The sequence below is a fragment of the Dufourea novaeangliae genome, unplaced genomic scaffold (genome assembly GCF_001272555.1).
Source record: "Dufourea novaeangliae isolate 0120121106 unplaced genomic scaffold, ASM127255v1 scaffold144, whole genome shotgun sequence".
Classification (NCBI taxonomy): domain Eukaryota; kingdom Metazoa; phylum Arthropoda; class Insecta; order Hymenoptera; family Halictidae; genus Dufourea; species Dufourea novaeangliae.
In genome coordinates this window covers 313,099-328,961 of record NW_015374021.1, presented here as the reverse complement: position 1 = coordinate 328,961, position 15,863 = coordinate 313,099, and the positions used below count along the sequence as shown (strand labels likewise).

The window sequence follows — 15,863 nt, the reverse complement described above, 5'->3', positions numbered from 1 at the left end:
GCTTGAACGACCTTCCTCCTTGAACGACCCAAACACCAGATGGTACGGCCAGGTACGCAACGTCACTAGCGCGTTGGACCGACAGAGAGCACCGATATCGCGGCACGCTCTACCGTACTCTCTCGCTCGCACACTTCCCCCCATAGACCACCGAAATTTTTCGGCACGCGTCAACACCGACGGAGAGCACCGATACCGCGGCTCGCTCTATCGCTCTCGCTCGCACGCCGTGACGTCACCCGATTCCCGGAATCCCGCGGCTACGAGATGGCTCATTATGGTAAGGCTTCCCGCAAGGGAAATTGTAAGCCGCCGGCCAAAAGGTAAATTTAATAAATTATTTATGAAACTACATCTATTCTGAATTTATCTGTTACAAATATACAAATGTAAAGCAAGATATAAAAACGAATAAAACAAGAACATGTAAAAAGTAACATTAATAACGTGTCCATTAACGATGCATTTAGAATAAATTGTCTTGTAGTTAAGTGAAAACATATATACTTTTCCGTTTCATGTTTTATGACTGTCATATTTATCCCTTAACTTTAAACTGAAGCATCGGATATTTTTATTCCCGTCAAATCATATAGATACACACAATATGAATGGAATAACACTTCATTTGTGCTAATAATACCCAGAATTCATGCTTTATCGGTAACGTCGGATATTGACACTAAAATGGTAACATGGCTACGTAGCCCTATGAACGTGGGACAGAAAAAAGCATTGGATAATAGGTCTATTCTATACCTAGTCGCTGGTAGAATAGAGTTCAGTGGGTATGGCACCCAGCTAGAGATGGCGTGAACTGCTACTTCTGAATCACTCGTGATTCGATCACATTCGTTCCCAATCACGGTGATTTTTCACAGTGATTCGTGATTTCTCGTGATCGTTTCTGAATCGTGGAGAAACCTAACAGTTCTTTACATACGACACATAATCTGTATATTTTATATTAACGACATCAAAACAAAAATTCGAGTTATATCTTATAAAGTGAAGGAATAATTAGAAACAATGAAGAATAATGAATAAATTAATGATTATAAATTATAATCTACATGTTACCTAGCAAATCATTCTTTTAGAATTTCTTGTTTTTTCTACTGATTTTTACAAACACAAATAGTAATGTAATTCATCGTAAAATCATATTGAATACGTTTTTCTGTTTAAAGATCAAGGACTTACGAGCGCAGTAAGCAAATTCACTAAAGATAAAAAAATCGCAATCACGGTCGTAAATGGAGTTAAATTACGACCGTGATCGTGATTCAGTGATCACTGTGATAAATCTCATTACGATAATCTCATAACATCTCTACACACATCCCACCAGCTATAATAACGAGCCGAATCGAGCGGAATGCATCCGAAGCTAACCGACGTATATCTAACGACCGCTGTCTTTTCTCCTCCAATCCTATGGTCCCCTCGCCGAAAGTGGTAGCTTATGCTCCGTTTATATATGCCTATGTCTATAGTCGCCTGAGTTCCCGAAAATATACACGTCCACTCACGAACAAATTCGGCTTCCACTAGGGGAAAAAGTGATGTAAGGACAAAACCTCCTACCACTTAGTATTGGGAATTATTGAAATTTGTATCAAATTAATATTCAGTTTAACATTTATTTCAGTACTTAAAATAAATTTACCGGGTGGTAGGAGGCCCTTCTCTTAAGCCACTTTTTCCCCTAGCTGAAGCCAAGTTAGTTCGCGAGGATACACAACTGGTTATTAGGGATATAATTCTGTATAATTGTACTATGTATTAATTAGTTATTAATTTATAACGTCTTAATCAATAATTGTTGTTACGAGTATCGCTTCATTATGGCTACAATATTCAGTGCATATGTTCACACGAAGTTACTTATTACATTTCTCTTTACTTTTGGGAATTAAGGTTTCACATTTCCCGCAAGAGCAAGTTGAGCAAGATGGCTCTACTTCCGCCATTCTGTGGCATTCGTACCTATTATTGTATGCTTTTCGATATCTATCAGATTGGTATCAGATATGAATGAGATATCTGCAGAAATCTGTGCATAACTGGTGTGATGTAGTTTATAACAAGATTCTTATAGACATTAATTGTAATAAATATTTATTATTCTTTTGTTCATAAAACTTAATTCAATTATCAACACACCGTCGAAATAATTAGATCCTCAAAGTTAATGTATGTACTATGAACCGTTTGGATGATCCTCCGGGTCTCATGAAAGGCAGAAAACCATCCTTCATTGGAATGAACGGTATTTTTTTTATAGAGTTCATAAAATTTGTTTTATTTATAAATTGTTTCCCTTATTATAACAGACGATATTTGTTTTTCATGTCTAATTTATCCTTTCTGTTATTATATTATTCTTTAATGTACATATAAATAAACAAGCGTCTATTAAAAGAAAATTTTGTGTTTTCTTCACTTAATGTGTAATACTATTATTATTTTGTCAAATATCGTTTGGTGCATTTGTATTCTCAAATTTTAAATCGATTGTATCATTTTCCTTATGTATTGTATATTTGTTGTATTTTTAGTGTATGTTAATGTAATGTCAAGGCGAATTAAATTCATGACTTATCAAAATTTTGATATTTATTAAAAAGTAAACTATGCTCTTATAATAATTTACTTCATATGTGATCATTGAATCTCTTCATATATATTCTGTGTTAGGTTATATTGCATCTATTAGAATTAACATTTAAAATTTAGCTTCATGATAATCATATTAAGTAATTGGAAAAGTTTGTGATATTTTGTAATATGTATAAACTTCAGGTAATCATCAGTTTCTTGAAAATATTGTTTTTTTTAAATGATCTTAGTGTCATTTACTTTTTTAACGGTTTTCTAACATTGTAAGAGCTTGCTGTAAAAGTTAGTTATTTCTTTTGAAGTAAATTTTGCATTGATATCAATGCTAATGTAGTATTTATATTACACATTACTAGAGGGTCTCTTTAAATTTCATAGTGATGGAAGTCATTATAAACTTATTTCATGATGATATAAGCATAGTAATTGATATATCCTAAAGTATATGTTTGAAATAATAGGATTGCACAATAACAAATTTTGTCTATTTTTTAGGGGGTCCAGAAACAGATGATCAACAACGTTTACGATTTCAGGTTGAACTTGAATTTGTTCAATGTCTTGCTAATCCAAATTACTTAAATTGTATGTCTTTTAATAATTGTTACTTAGTCTACAAATTCTGTCAAGCATACTAATAATTGTTATTATAGTTCTAGCACAACGTGGCTACTTTAAAGATTCAACATTCATTAACTATCTTAAGTATCTATTATACTGGAAAGAACCAGAGTATGCAAAATACCTGAAATACCCTATGTGCTTGTACTTTTTAGACTTATTGCAATATGAACACTTTAGAAGAGAAGTAGTAAACTCTCAGTGTACCAAATTTATAGATGACCAACAGATATTGTTGTGGCAACATTATACCAGACGTAGAACAAGACTATTGCAGGCTGCAGCAGAACAAACACAACATGTGAATCCTCAGAACAATGGTATTGTACAACCTAAAATTCCTTGATTAATACATGACCAAAAAAGTGCTCTATTAAATTGGACCATAAAAAGTACACCCTTCAAATGTTACCATGTAGGATTATTTGTATAGTACTCTACCAGAATTGTTTTATTAGTCATGTTTTTTGGCTGTGATAAATCACTAATAAAGTACTTTTCTATGTTCGTTACATACTTGTGATTACGCTTCTCCCTCTTTTCCTTCTGTCTGTTATTTATATTTAATTTACAAACACTTGATACGATAATAACTCTAAACATACATATACTGGTTATTCAGAAAGTTTCCAAAGCAGTACTCACATAATTATGGAAAATGTAATATAAGTACATAAATGATCAGACTATTCTACAAATTAAAGTATTAATGTGTACCACGTTTAGAGAAGTATATTTATACTATACAGTTGATAGAAACAAATTGATATAACAGTACTCCAATTGTAGAATCTGATTTTGGACGAGTGATCCTGAAACCTGAATAGCTGTTTATAAATGTTTACACTGTTTATACTTCAAGACAATGGAAATGATGGAACAGCATTGGAGGAATGGATATAGCCATAGTAAGTCGCCTACTTTATTTTGTTACAAAATTTGTTTGACTTTGGAATATTCTGTATAAATATAATATTTCCAATAATGTTTGGTTTTCTTGTCTCTCTTGCCACCTAATATACTCGTGTAAAAGAATAAGATTTTCACTAATAAAGAAATTTCACTCTTTGGTAGTTGATGAAATGAAAACTATATTTATGCAATACCGAGTAATATTTTATGTATCAAAATAATCTTTACAATAATTGGTTTTCATATTTAAATATTACCGCGAATGCTTTGGTTTTTGTCGCATGTACAATTGTTAGCGCTTTTGGCAAAAGCCATCAGTTTTCCATGAAAAGTTATATGCTTCTTATTCCTTATGTTTTATTTAAAATTAATTACATATGTATTTGTGTTTGGTCATTTTATGTACAATTACTTTTACTAGACAATATAAATGAAAATGTACGTACATTATATACGAAAAAGTTAATAAAACATCTAATATTATTTTTGTGCCTGAAACGCAAATGCATTAAATATTTCTTAATTATATAGTAAAACCTATTCTTAATTTAACAGGCAGTGACTACTGATCGTTTTATTAAAATTATTCTAACGTTTAACGCAGTAAGTAGAACAAATATTAAATACTGATTAGTCTAAATTATAATAAAACGAACGTTATGATACATGCTTATGAGTATTTTCATAAATTTTTAGAAACTTCTTCCCTCAAAAAATAATTAAAAAACTTACGAATATCACTTATCAATATTAGAAATCTAAAATATTAGGTGCGTACAAAGAAGTTTAAAGTATTGCTGTAGTTCAGTCGTTTAATATGAAAATGCTATAAAGAAGAAATATTTACGATAAATCTTAGAAATCGATTTTACTCTCCAATAGTTCAGCGCATTATCAACACCATCAATTATTTATTGTTAATAATACACGATTAACTTCTTTATTTACGTAATGGCTTTACGTTTCATTCTGTCACTCAGAATTCTTATTGTCTGTAAAATTGACTAATATACCATTTCCGGCGTCCACCCAATCTTCCGAAAAGAGTTTTGCTCGAAGTACTTCTCTTTCTGATAGATCTTCTTCATTCGGCACGCTGTCGTTATTTAAAGTTTCGTTATCCTTCTTCTCCCTCCTCTTTACAACCAATAAATCTGAATCCTCTACAGTGTCGGGCAAAATTTTGCCCAGAGTTTCCGGTAGAATCAGAGCTAGGCCTCCAGACACTAAGCAGAGCATTCCAATGACAATTAATGGAATGGTGACTGGAAAGTATTCACCCTGAAACAAAAATTATAATCAGAGTTTTGTGTTTTATAAATTTTTAATTGGGTCAAGCTGTATCTTTAAAACAGTTAGAGATAGACAACAATGATATAAAGTAAAATCTAATCATACGTGCATATCGTGTATTAACTTTCTGTACTTTTATGCATTGGCGCTTCTAAAACGTGCAATTGTATCTTTTGTTTTTTTAAATGGAACTTTATACATTTAAACATCAATCGATGTAATTTTTCACTGTCTGTAATAAGAATTATATCTTAAAACTATTAGTTTAAAACTTATTTTAATTTGAAATTTGCACTTTGACTCCTTGTTGTCTACATTTAGGAAAAGTTGTGTCAGCACAAATGTGCTGATATATTGAAATAATTGAGCAAACGTAATGTAGGACAACCATAGCCAATATTAATATAATAAAACGCAGCATCCTGTAAAATTTAATTTTCCTTTATGCCATTTTGTTCTATTTTTAGTTATTTTAAAGATACATATAATCATTTTGACCCTGTCTTGTTAATAAATTTAGTCAAATCTTACTCAAAGTTAATATTTTTCGGAACAATTCCCGATACATTTAACTTTTGTAAAGGTATGCAATTATTTACAATTTTTTAATGTCATTTCTTTAATAAACAAATCTCAGTCTCCTTTCACTCGTAGACGTGATTCATGTGCCCAACTTTTTATCGATAGTGTCCCTTTCATTTTTTAAGGGTTGGAAAATGTAATCTTTTTATTATAGTAGTAGTAGAATTTGGAACTTTTACGATACTTTTTGCATTCGATAACAATGATTGGTACACTACCCCTATTTATGTAGTATTATTAATCACTCGTTGGGTTACCATGTTACGTCATTCGCATTTTTATTAATATTAGGTGCATAGTATTCTCATTATAGGATGGCGCAGCCTGGTTATTGAAGCGAGATTTGTCTCGGAACAGTTGATACTATTTTGCGACTGTTTTTATTAGTTGGCGACGCGCTTTTACTTTTTGCTACCTATTGATGGCTCGCATCACGGGATGGCGTAGATAGCAATGCAACAATATGAGGAGGAGGAGCGACAAATCGCGATTTTATAATAATAATATATAATACTGTCGTTTTTACACCATAGAAAAAAATATGTAAAAATATATACAACAAGAAAAGAAGAGAAAAAAATAATAAAAATGAAGAAAGTATCTTCATATACAGAACTAAAATCTAAAATATGGTATAAAGGAGAGGCGCAGCTTACAAAGCTGTATTTAAGTCCAACCTAATAAGGAAGAGAAAAATTGAAGGAGTGTAAAGTGGATTCTTGCAAGAATTTAAGAATGGTTGAGCGATAGAAGATATTAAGAATCAGAATAAATAAGGACATCTCAGAATGTAGCTTTTTGTTTCACGCTTAAGGCGTCCTACTTAAGGCTGTCTACCTATAAATTTAAAAAAAATTGATTTTTGCGTTTTAATATTTTTTTACAGTACATCATTTTCGAAATATTGTGTGAAAGTTTGAAGTTGATCCGACCAAAATTGGCGGAGTTACGCCTGTTTAAAGTATACGGTTTGGGGAGTTTGGAAGCAGATATAAAGTGGTAGAATCCCTTTCTAGGGGTGCGTGAGTCATGAATACTGTGCTCTAATGCTATTTATGGTTGTGTTAGTAAATACACAAAGCTATATGAAGCCGTAGTACTAACAATAACTATATATAAAAAATTTGCATTGATTCGGTTCGAACCACATTTTCAAAATCGGTGACCAAATCGCTGCACCGAACTGATTCAGCTTCGGTGAACTTATTCTATACATAAAAATCGAGTGCTCGATCAATGAACGATTCTTTTGGCGAAAATTGATACTTCGATTTTAAACAGCCGCCATTTTGTCGTAAATTAATTTTTCAGGATAATGAACGACCGGGCACTAGATAATTTAATATATTAACTAAATTTGCTCGGATTTTTTATTTTAGATAAACGAACTCGAAGTTACAGTGGTCACCGCAAAACGCCTATAATAAAAACGCTGCCAGGAGATCGCTGATATTTCCCCTATTTATTCATATTTTGCATTGAAGAAATTACTATAAGCACTTTAAAATGTACACTTTCGAATACAATGACGTATGTTTAAAAAAGTCTTCAAGTTTTGTAAAAATAAATTTCGAAAGTACATGTCTTTTTTCGAGCTCGCAGGTAGGCATAACCCCTAAAGTAGTTGAAGAGAAAATATCGTTGGGAAACAATTTTTAACAACGAAACGCACTCAAAGAAAAGGAACTACAGAATCTATTAATAAAAAATGTGGGTATCGAGAAATGAGATGTGATCTTATTGCGATGAAGTGATTAGTAATAAATTCTAAGTTTACATGTATTAGTTCACGCATGTATGGAAGGGTTTGGAATGTTTCAGAAACATATCTAAGTTATGTTCATATTAAGCCGTTCGAATACTTTGAGGATCGGAGGTAGTATGGAGGGTTGGAATAATCCTAAGTGAATACGAAAATTTGGATTAAATATCATTCAACGTAACGCGACTTACAATTTAAGCGAAGCACGTTTCCACCCGATTGAAAAATGGAACTCTTGTACAATGAAAGATTGAATTCTGAATATTACATGAAATGAATTTCACAAGTAGTCACATAGAAAATCTTACCGATAGTAATACGTGTGGTGTGCATAAACTGCCGATTTTCGCGAAAACGGTGCACATGCCTAAACAGGTCCCTCGCACAACAGTCGGGTAGATCTCGATCGAGTATAAATACGCTATGGAAATGGTACTCATCACTGCTATTCTGCCGAGCGAGAGTATAATGGTCTTCGTGAAATCTGAACATGGAAATATGAAAAATAAAATAAAATCAAGACTCTAGAAGTAGAGAAATCCACTTCTGTGAATAATTAAAATTACACTTAGCGATGTTACTGATCAGACGAATACTAATTTTACCGATTATGATGGTGAATATACAGAGTATCTCAGCTAACTTGATCACCTCGAATAATGACTAAACGGTACACATTATGCAAACTTTGAGGCGTGGAACATAAGTGGCATTAAGGGGCACATCTTATAAGGTACGTGCCTTTCTTGACAGTGGAGGCATTTCAGATTTATTTTTGTACCTTAGATCGATAGAGTATCATATTCTGAGAAAAAATATGTTCACCTTCATACGTCCAAAACTTAATAATTAACGAGATATTTACAAAATAAGTTTTAATACGCAGGTACGTATTTTATTATGTTCTCGAAGCTATAGGTGCTTGAACCGATGCCCCTCAACTTCAATACAGCGATTTCAATACAATGATTATTTTGTAAATATTTCGTTAACTATAAGGTTTAGGACGTATGAAGATCAATACACTTTTACTTAGAATTTGATGCTCTATCGATGTATAGTACATAAAATAGGTAATTCTGTTAAAAAAATCACGGTGACCTTGAAATTTCTGAAATGTTTCCACCCACAAGAAAAGCACCTTCCTTATAAGATGTGCTCCTTGATGCCATTTAAGTTCCACGCCTCAAATTGTTAGTAAAGTGTACCGTTAAGACATTATTCGAGGTGATCAAGTTAGCCGAGACACCCTGTATGTAATTCTGCAAATATGTACGTAGTCGTGTAAAGAAAATCAAGATTGAATAAACTTTGAGTCAATTTCAGTGCTATCGATAAAGTGGATATTTTTGTTTCTTATTTTGGGTAGGTACCTACTGTAAAATGGCACTCGTTATTTCGATTACGTACCGATCCCAATCGCAGGCTTCGTCAGAATGATTATAGCTGCCATTAAGATGCAAATAACGCCGCTGAAAGACTGATACGCAGACATAGGCGTTCGTCTACCGTATCTGGACAATACGAAATAGACGAACACGTAACTTGCAATTTCTAATGCGCCCCCGAGCGCAAACGTGACGTGCCGATTCACGGGGAAATTTGGTATCAGTGCCATGAACACGCAACACGCCATGGAAGATGTTAACCTTGAACAAGCAAGAAAGGAGCATAATATTATACAAATATGTACAGCGTGTTCCAGAATAAGTGGGAAATATTTTAGGGGTGACTTCAGCACATCGAAACAATAAAAAAAAGTGCATATAAACATATGTCCTGTTTGATTTTGTTTTCGAGTTACAGCGAATTTTAATTTTTAACAAACACTATCCGCTTACTTTCATGAGAGATGTTCGAAATGATCTATAAAAAATATATGTTCCCATTTAAAAAATCGAAGGTTAACTTTAAATATCCAAAATATCTTCACCTAAAAAAATTTCGTTTCGCATATCATATGTCCCCCTTGAAACTTGAAACCATGTAACTTTGTTTTTATCTATTTTTCTCTACCTTCAGATAATAATATTGACGTAAGTCAAAACGATAATATCAGGTGCCAGCCATATCCAGTACATACATAATATATAAATCTATTTGAAAATATTCAATTTTTTCATACATTGTTCTACATGACGTCCAACGACGCCTTGAAGACGTCTTAAAGGCGCGTTAGACCTAAAACAGCCGTAAAATGGGCGTCTTCAAGGCGCCATGTGCTATCTGCGGTATGCTATCAAATTTCCTTACTTCCAGCCTGATCATATTATTCAGGTTAAGTGAATGAATGAAAGATGTCACGTCGCATCGGGTAATAATAATTAAGAAAATGGTGAAATATTCTCAACATACGCTGTCGATGAAAATATGAAAGAAAATTTTACACTCAATTAAATAGCGAAACACTATTTTTCAGTGACTTAATAAAACTACTGTAGTTTGCTGCGTCAACTTGTGTGTTCAGTTTTAATGTATCGGTTCCTTTGAATCATTGTATAGAATATTTTCTTCTTTCATTAATTGCTAGATCTGAACTCATGATTTATTATATAATTTGTAACATATCATTTAGGATTACAATAATAATCACATTATTCATTTTGTTCATCCTTTTTACGAAAGAATAACATTCGATTTGCATTCTAACCGTATATGAACAAATCTATATTATACAGGTATCGTGTGTTAATTCATTTGATACTTTTTTGCACGAGGAATAAATGTCAAAATGCTTACCATTGGCAAAACAATACTACGCCATATTTCCTCAGCAGAGAGGATTTGAACAGATCCTTCAATTCCTGTTTTGTTTGAGTGTCACTGGACTTGTCATCGATTTTATTCTCTATCTTCTCTTCATCTTTAGTTAATATTTCATTCTTCGCGGGAGTTCGCAGCTCGACGATATCGTACGCATTTTTCATGGAGAGTCGTTGACTACCGGCCGGCTGGGATATGGATTTCGACTTCCGGTGACTCTTCGAGCTCGTGGGAATATTCTTCTTCTCCGTTTCACCATTTTCACATGTTGGGGAGTCTGACGCTGATTCCGTTTTTGGAAGTTTGTTTTCAAGATTTTCAGAAATTGCTCTTAGACTAGTTTCTGAAAGATATGTATAAATTATTTTTATCAACGAGTATAATCTCTATAGAAATCAACTATCTATCGGGTCAGTGCAAAGGTTTGTTATGATTTATGTGACTGTCATGGTTATTCTAGAAACAATAAACAAATTGTTGATGTATTTATTATACATGGATGGAAATGCAACACCATAAATTATTATTCAGAACACAAATTGACGCGATTCAATGAGTAGGTATAGTGTTTTAAAATAAAATTAAAAACGACACTACATAGGCTTTGTTTATCAGTCGTAGTGATATGCATACGAGTTTTCTAGACGAATAAATGTTGCAAAAATCGTGAAAGTTATTTGTGATCTGTTTGGTGAAACTGCTAGGTTGCTCCCAATCGGGGATAAACTGTAAATTTAAAGATTTAAGAAGAAACAAAATTCTAGGCATTAGAGGTTTCAAGAAACCAGATGTTCTGTCTTTTTTGTTTTATAGAGTAACCCGGTATTTACGATGAAATGATCCGTATATTACCAAAACAACAGTTGAAAATCATAACAAGCAATGGCGACTATCAGATTCATTAAATAAATAATTCTTGTAAAATGACATAGAGCTACTCTTTTGCAGCAAAATTCATCAGAATTTTTACACTCGACCCAATATGTACATGCAATCAGGGGGTGTCTATCGAATTTGATGTAGATTCGATGTTACGTACTTTTCTTTGATACAAATTTTTCATTCTCCCTTTTTACCTTGTTTTCTTGTACGCAGAATTTTAGTTAATATTAGTGAGTAATTATGTTCAATGAATTAAATTGTTAGACATCATTATTAAGATAAACTTTGATTTATCGATTATATTGAAAGTAAGCGTATTTTATATTGGATTTCGTATTAACTTCCTTACTTCGAACTTTCTGCTGACTACTTTCCATGTTATTAGTCAGCAAATTGACAGCCTCATCTTTCATGTCGCTGTCCGTTTTCGATTTCTTCAATTCGGAGGATGAAACGCGTGACTTCCTCTCCGGTTTAATCGGTGTCGTGTTTTCAGTCACGATCGCCTCGGTTTTAGCATTTTCCCGTCGCGATCTCGTGCAACAGACATTGTACTTTGCGATACGTTCCAACGCCATATCCGCTTCCGTCGTTTTACCCTTTGCTAACAGCCATCTTGGCGACTCCGGTATGATCCTGAAAATCAAAATTAACAATTACCCTTGTCGGTAATAAAAACCGTGAAATTATGGTAGCGTGGTTCCTCTTAATCAGATCAAGTACAACTTGATTATAACTACCGTCTTGTTACTTCTATGAATTCTAGAAAAGCTGTTTGACTTCTAATAAAGGCAGTGCAATAAACAAGCGCGGTGCTTAACAAAGTACATATAATGATATGATTATATGCATTTTAACGCAAAAGAGAAGTTAAATTAAATCATGTTTGGAACTTCTTTTAATCTATATAGATTACATTAAATATATTACACTTATTGTAAGCACATACATTTATAAGTAATCCATAACATTTTCGAAATTATATAACATCTTTAATTGTAATTAAAATGTGCAGAACATAATTTCACGGAGGTTAAAAAACTAAGAACAAAAATTTATATGATTTTCCAGAAAATTATAGATTACAACTCATATACAGATTCCAAGTTAGTGTGTTGTGCTTTAATAATTTCATGAAACACCTTTAATAAGTTTGAGGAACACTAGCGTTAAGAAGCACTGACATATACTCTATATGTATATTTCTCATATTCTGTATACTATTTTGTTCTGTATATTTTGTAAAATTTGTAATACTCTAACGTATGGTATTTGTATTCTTTATATGATATTATATATGTATATTTGACGTGCATATATTCGGTGTGTTCTGTGAACTTCGTATACTCTATATATTCGGTTGTGTACTAACTACATGTTTATTGCATATTTCTTGTAAGTGTAGTCTATATTCATTTCGTGCATAATTTAATCTTATAATAGAAATATATTATATACATGTATGTATGTGCCCGTATAACACAAATAATATTTAAATATTGTATAAATATAGTAAATCGAAATGAATTGTTATTAAGTTTGATTTCATTTTGATAATGCTTTCCTTGATTAAATTTATATTGCAATTAATCGGTATCGATAACCATTTTTAATATGTGCTAATGGCGTTTTTTAAAGAGATGCATTTGACTTAATTTAAATTCGATAAATACGACGAATTACGTATTTCAAACGACTGCTTCAGTCGTAATCCAGGCCTGTTTAAGACGCCTTGATTTGTCACATTAGACGGTCAGAAGCTGTGTCTAAGCTGTTCGTAAGCTATTCACGACGCCTGAAAGGCGACTGGAACGACTGAAACAGGCGTCTTTAAGTCGTCGTGAAGCCGTCTGTGTGCTATCTGGGTATAGGATTTAATAACATTTCATTTAAAGAAATCGAACTATAAACTGGCAATAATAAGGAGCGTGACCAAAGGAAGACAAATTAATAAATGAAAGTTATCATTGTACCGCAGATGAATATAAACGGAACGTATGAAAAAAAAAATGTTTCTACATGCACGAGTTTACGTACTTCGTGATTACTTTGTTATTTTTAAAATATGGTTAAAATTAATTACCAAATGTAAAGAACAGTAATGGCAGTGGGAACTGAAACTGCCAGCTGCAGGATTCTCCAATCTGGTATCGCATAACTGAGCGCAGCCAGAAGTAGTAAACCGATGGCCCACGCAATTTGCATAACTAATGCAACGAATGTCCGTGCTTTTGCCGGGAACAATTCCAAAGAAAGAATGTATGTAGAATTTTGTAGACCCTGGACAAAGACCCCTTGCAGTCCTCGAAGGGCCAAGAACGTGGGGTAATTCTAAAATGAATATACCGTTACAGAAAAGAAGGAACAACTTGTAGCATTATTTATTCTCCATTCTTTTTTTCTCAATTTTGCACGCCAATACAAATATTAGTTTGGAATGTGCATATACAGTAAACTACCACTGTTATTCGCAGAAATACAGTCTCTTTTCATATTAAAACTGATAGTAACGGAAGTGATGAGACAAAAATTCTATAATAATGTTTTTAATTCCTTCAATATATTTTTGAGAAGCTAGATAATATGAAAGGTCTAATGAACATAACGATTAGTTATTAAATTGATTATTCAATACTATCATTTATATACATATAGTCAAGTATTAGATTATATTTGACACTATTTAAATAATACGATACTTTCCACTACTTTACTGCTATTTTTACCAACTACTCTCGTCTTTCTTTATTTTCTTAATTAAGAAATAGTATAATTATTTCATTTATATGCTGTATTTGTTATTTAATTAATTTAATCTTAAACGCTGCTTCATTAACATTTTTTATTCGCAACACATACACGCATTGTTCTTGAAATTCGTAGTTTGAAAATGTGAACATCATTTTACCTGTACGACATACAGTGCAACGGCCATAGTCCCCTGTGTGTACAGGCAAATCGCTTGAACTGGAAGTCTGCCTATACGATCAGCCAAAAGTCCGGCGATCCAGGCGCCCATTAAAACTCCTACGTAATAAACCGTCGGTCCGAGAAATGTCAAATATTTTTTTTCACAAATTAAACCCCACTCCGTCACCACGCTGTTCTCTCCGAACTCGGTGGCGAATTGATAATCGCCGAAACACAGGTCCGAGTCGGAATAGTCCTCGAGACCGGAAGTCACGTTGCTCGTGAGGGTCACATTGGCCAGTTCCTGGCATCCGTACGTTCGTTTCGTTCCATTTCTTTCCTGAAACAGCGAGACTGATCTCTAATTTGTGGAAATAACACATTTTCGTTCATTGACTTCTTCTCACACACGTAAGAAACTGAGAATACTATATGTATGTATATGTAAGTGACGTGTCACGAAAATTGTACTCTTTTCAAGGTGATTTCAGATCATTTTTACATGTTTTCGAACACGAATATATTTCTTCTGATTTTGTAATTAACTCTCATCCTGTACCTTGTGTCATTTCGACACATTTTTCTCCTCAGATATGACGTTATTCTGTCATGTGTAGGTAAATTTAGCTGAGGCTCTTTGATTTTTATTTTCAAGAATTTGCGAATTTAACTATTTATCTCTTCATTATATTAATTTGTTTATCACTGTATCAATTTGACACGGAAAGACAAATCAATTGGAGAAAGTGAGAGACGGATGAGGGTTAAAGTATTATAACGATAACTTTCGTTGAACTTCTTTTTTATAGGAATGTAATGATACGATTTAATAGACTTTTTGAATGGGACATGTACATAGGACATTACGAAAAATAATAATATATTGAATTTAATGAACTTTCGTAAGGAACAAAATGTACTTATGTGGAATAAGTATGAAAACATATCAGAACGAATGTAATTACGGAGAAGGGACGTGTAAAAATGATTAAAACGTTGCATTAATATTATTTTTTGTTTGTAAATATGTCTTTCGAAGGAACATTTAAATTTTGTTAATAACAAAGTCTGGAGCTATTACAAACGACAGTTTCAAACAGAGCCCTTTAGTCAGTATCTTTTCTTTATTAAACTAATACTCACGGTTTAGGGGTTGAAAGTCTCACCTGGCAATAAAATTTCGGCGTGTAATTATGAAAGACCGGTAATGCATGGCTCATAGCATCATTCATTTCTCGTGATATGAATAATTAACACACAGTGCAAGCAAAAAAAAAACAGACCGTCGTCACGATTGTTAATCAACACCAAAATAATTCACGGTTAAACATCCAAAAATCCGTCCAGGAAAGCAAAATGAAGATGGACGTTGAAACTTTCGATGCACTCACATTAATCCACTCATCCATTTGTATTCGAAAGCACTGTTTAAGAATCGCGGTGAAACGGATTCAATTCGATATTCTTTAAAAAATCATTATTCATTTACATCGACATCAAACGATTTTTCAAGATT

The 15,863-nt window shown here is 32.9% G+C and overlaps 2 protein-coding genes across 2 annotated transcripts; one reads left to right on the top strand and one right to left on the bottom strand.

The window, feature by feature from the left end:
• The first annotated feature begins 2,034 nt into the window (after window positions 1-2,034).
• LOC107189139 (mediator of RNA polymerase II transcription subunit 31) lies at window positions 2,035-4,217 on the top strand. Its single transcript, XM_015577614.1, has 4 exons — window positions 2,035-2,272; window positions 3,118-3,207; window positions 3,276-3,563; window positions 4,033-4,217. Exons 1-4 carry the CDS (start codon window positions 2,206-2,208, stop codon window positions 4,068-4,070), a joined length of 483 nt encoding a protein of 160 aa, XP_015433100.1. The 5' UTR covers window positions 2,035-2,205; the 3' UTR covers window positions 4,071-4,217.
• A 910-nt stretch (window positions 4,218-5,127) lies between these two features.
• On the bottom strand, window positions 5,128-15,579 carry LOC107189128 (organic cation transporter protein). Its single transcript, XM_015577601.1, has 8 exons — window positions 15,514-15,579; window positions 14,346-14,687; window positions 13,521-13,768; window positions 11,787-12,073; window positions 10,532-10,898; window positions 9,203-9,441; window positions 8,101-8,276; window positions 5,128-5,436 (listed from the first exon to the last, which is right to left on the bottom strand). The coding sequence occupies exons 1-8, from the start codon at window positions 15,577-15,579 to the stop codon at window positions 5,128-5,130; spliced, it is 2,034 nt and encodes a 677-aa protein (XP_015433087.1).
• Between the last annotated feature and the right edge of the window lie 284 nt (window positions 15,580-15,863).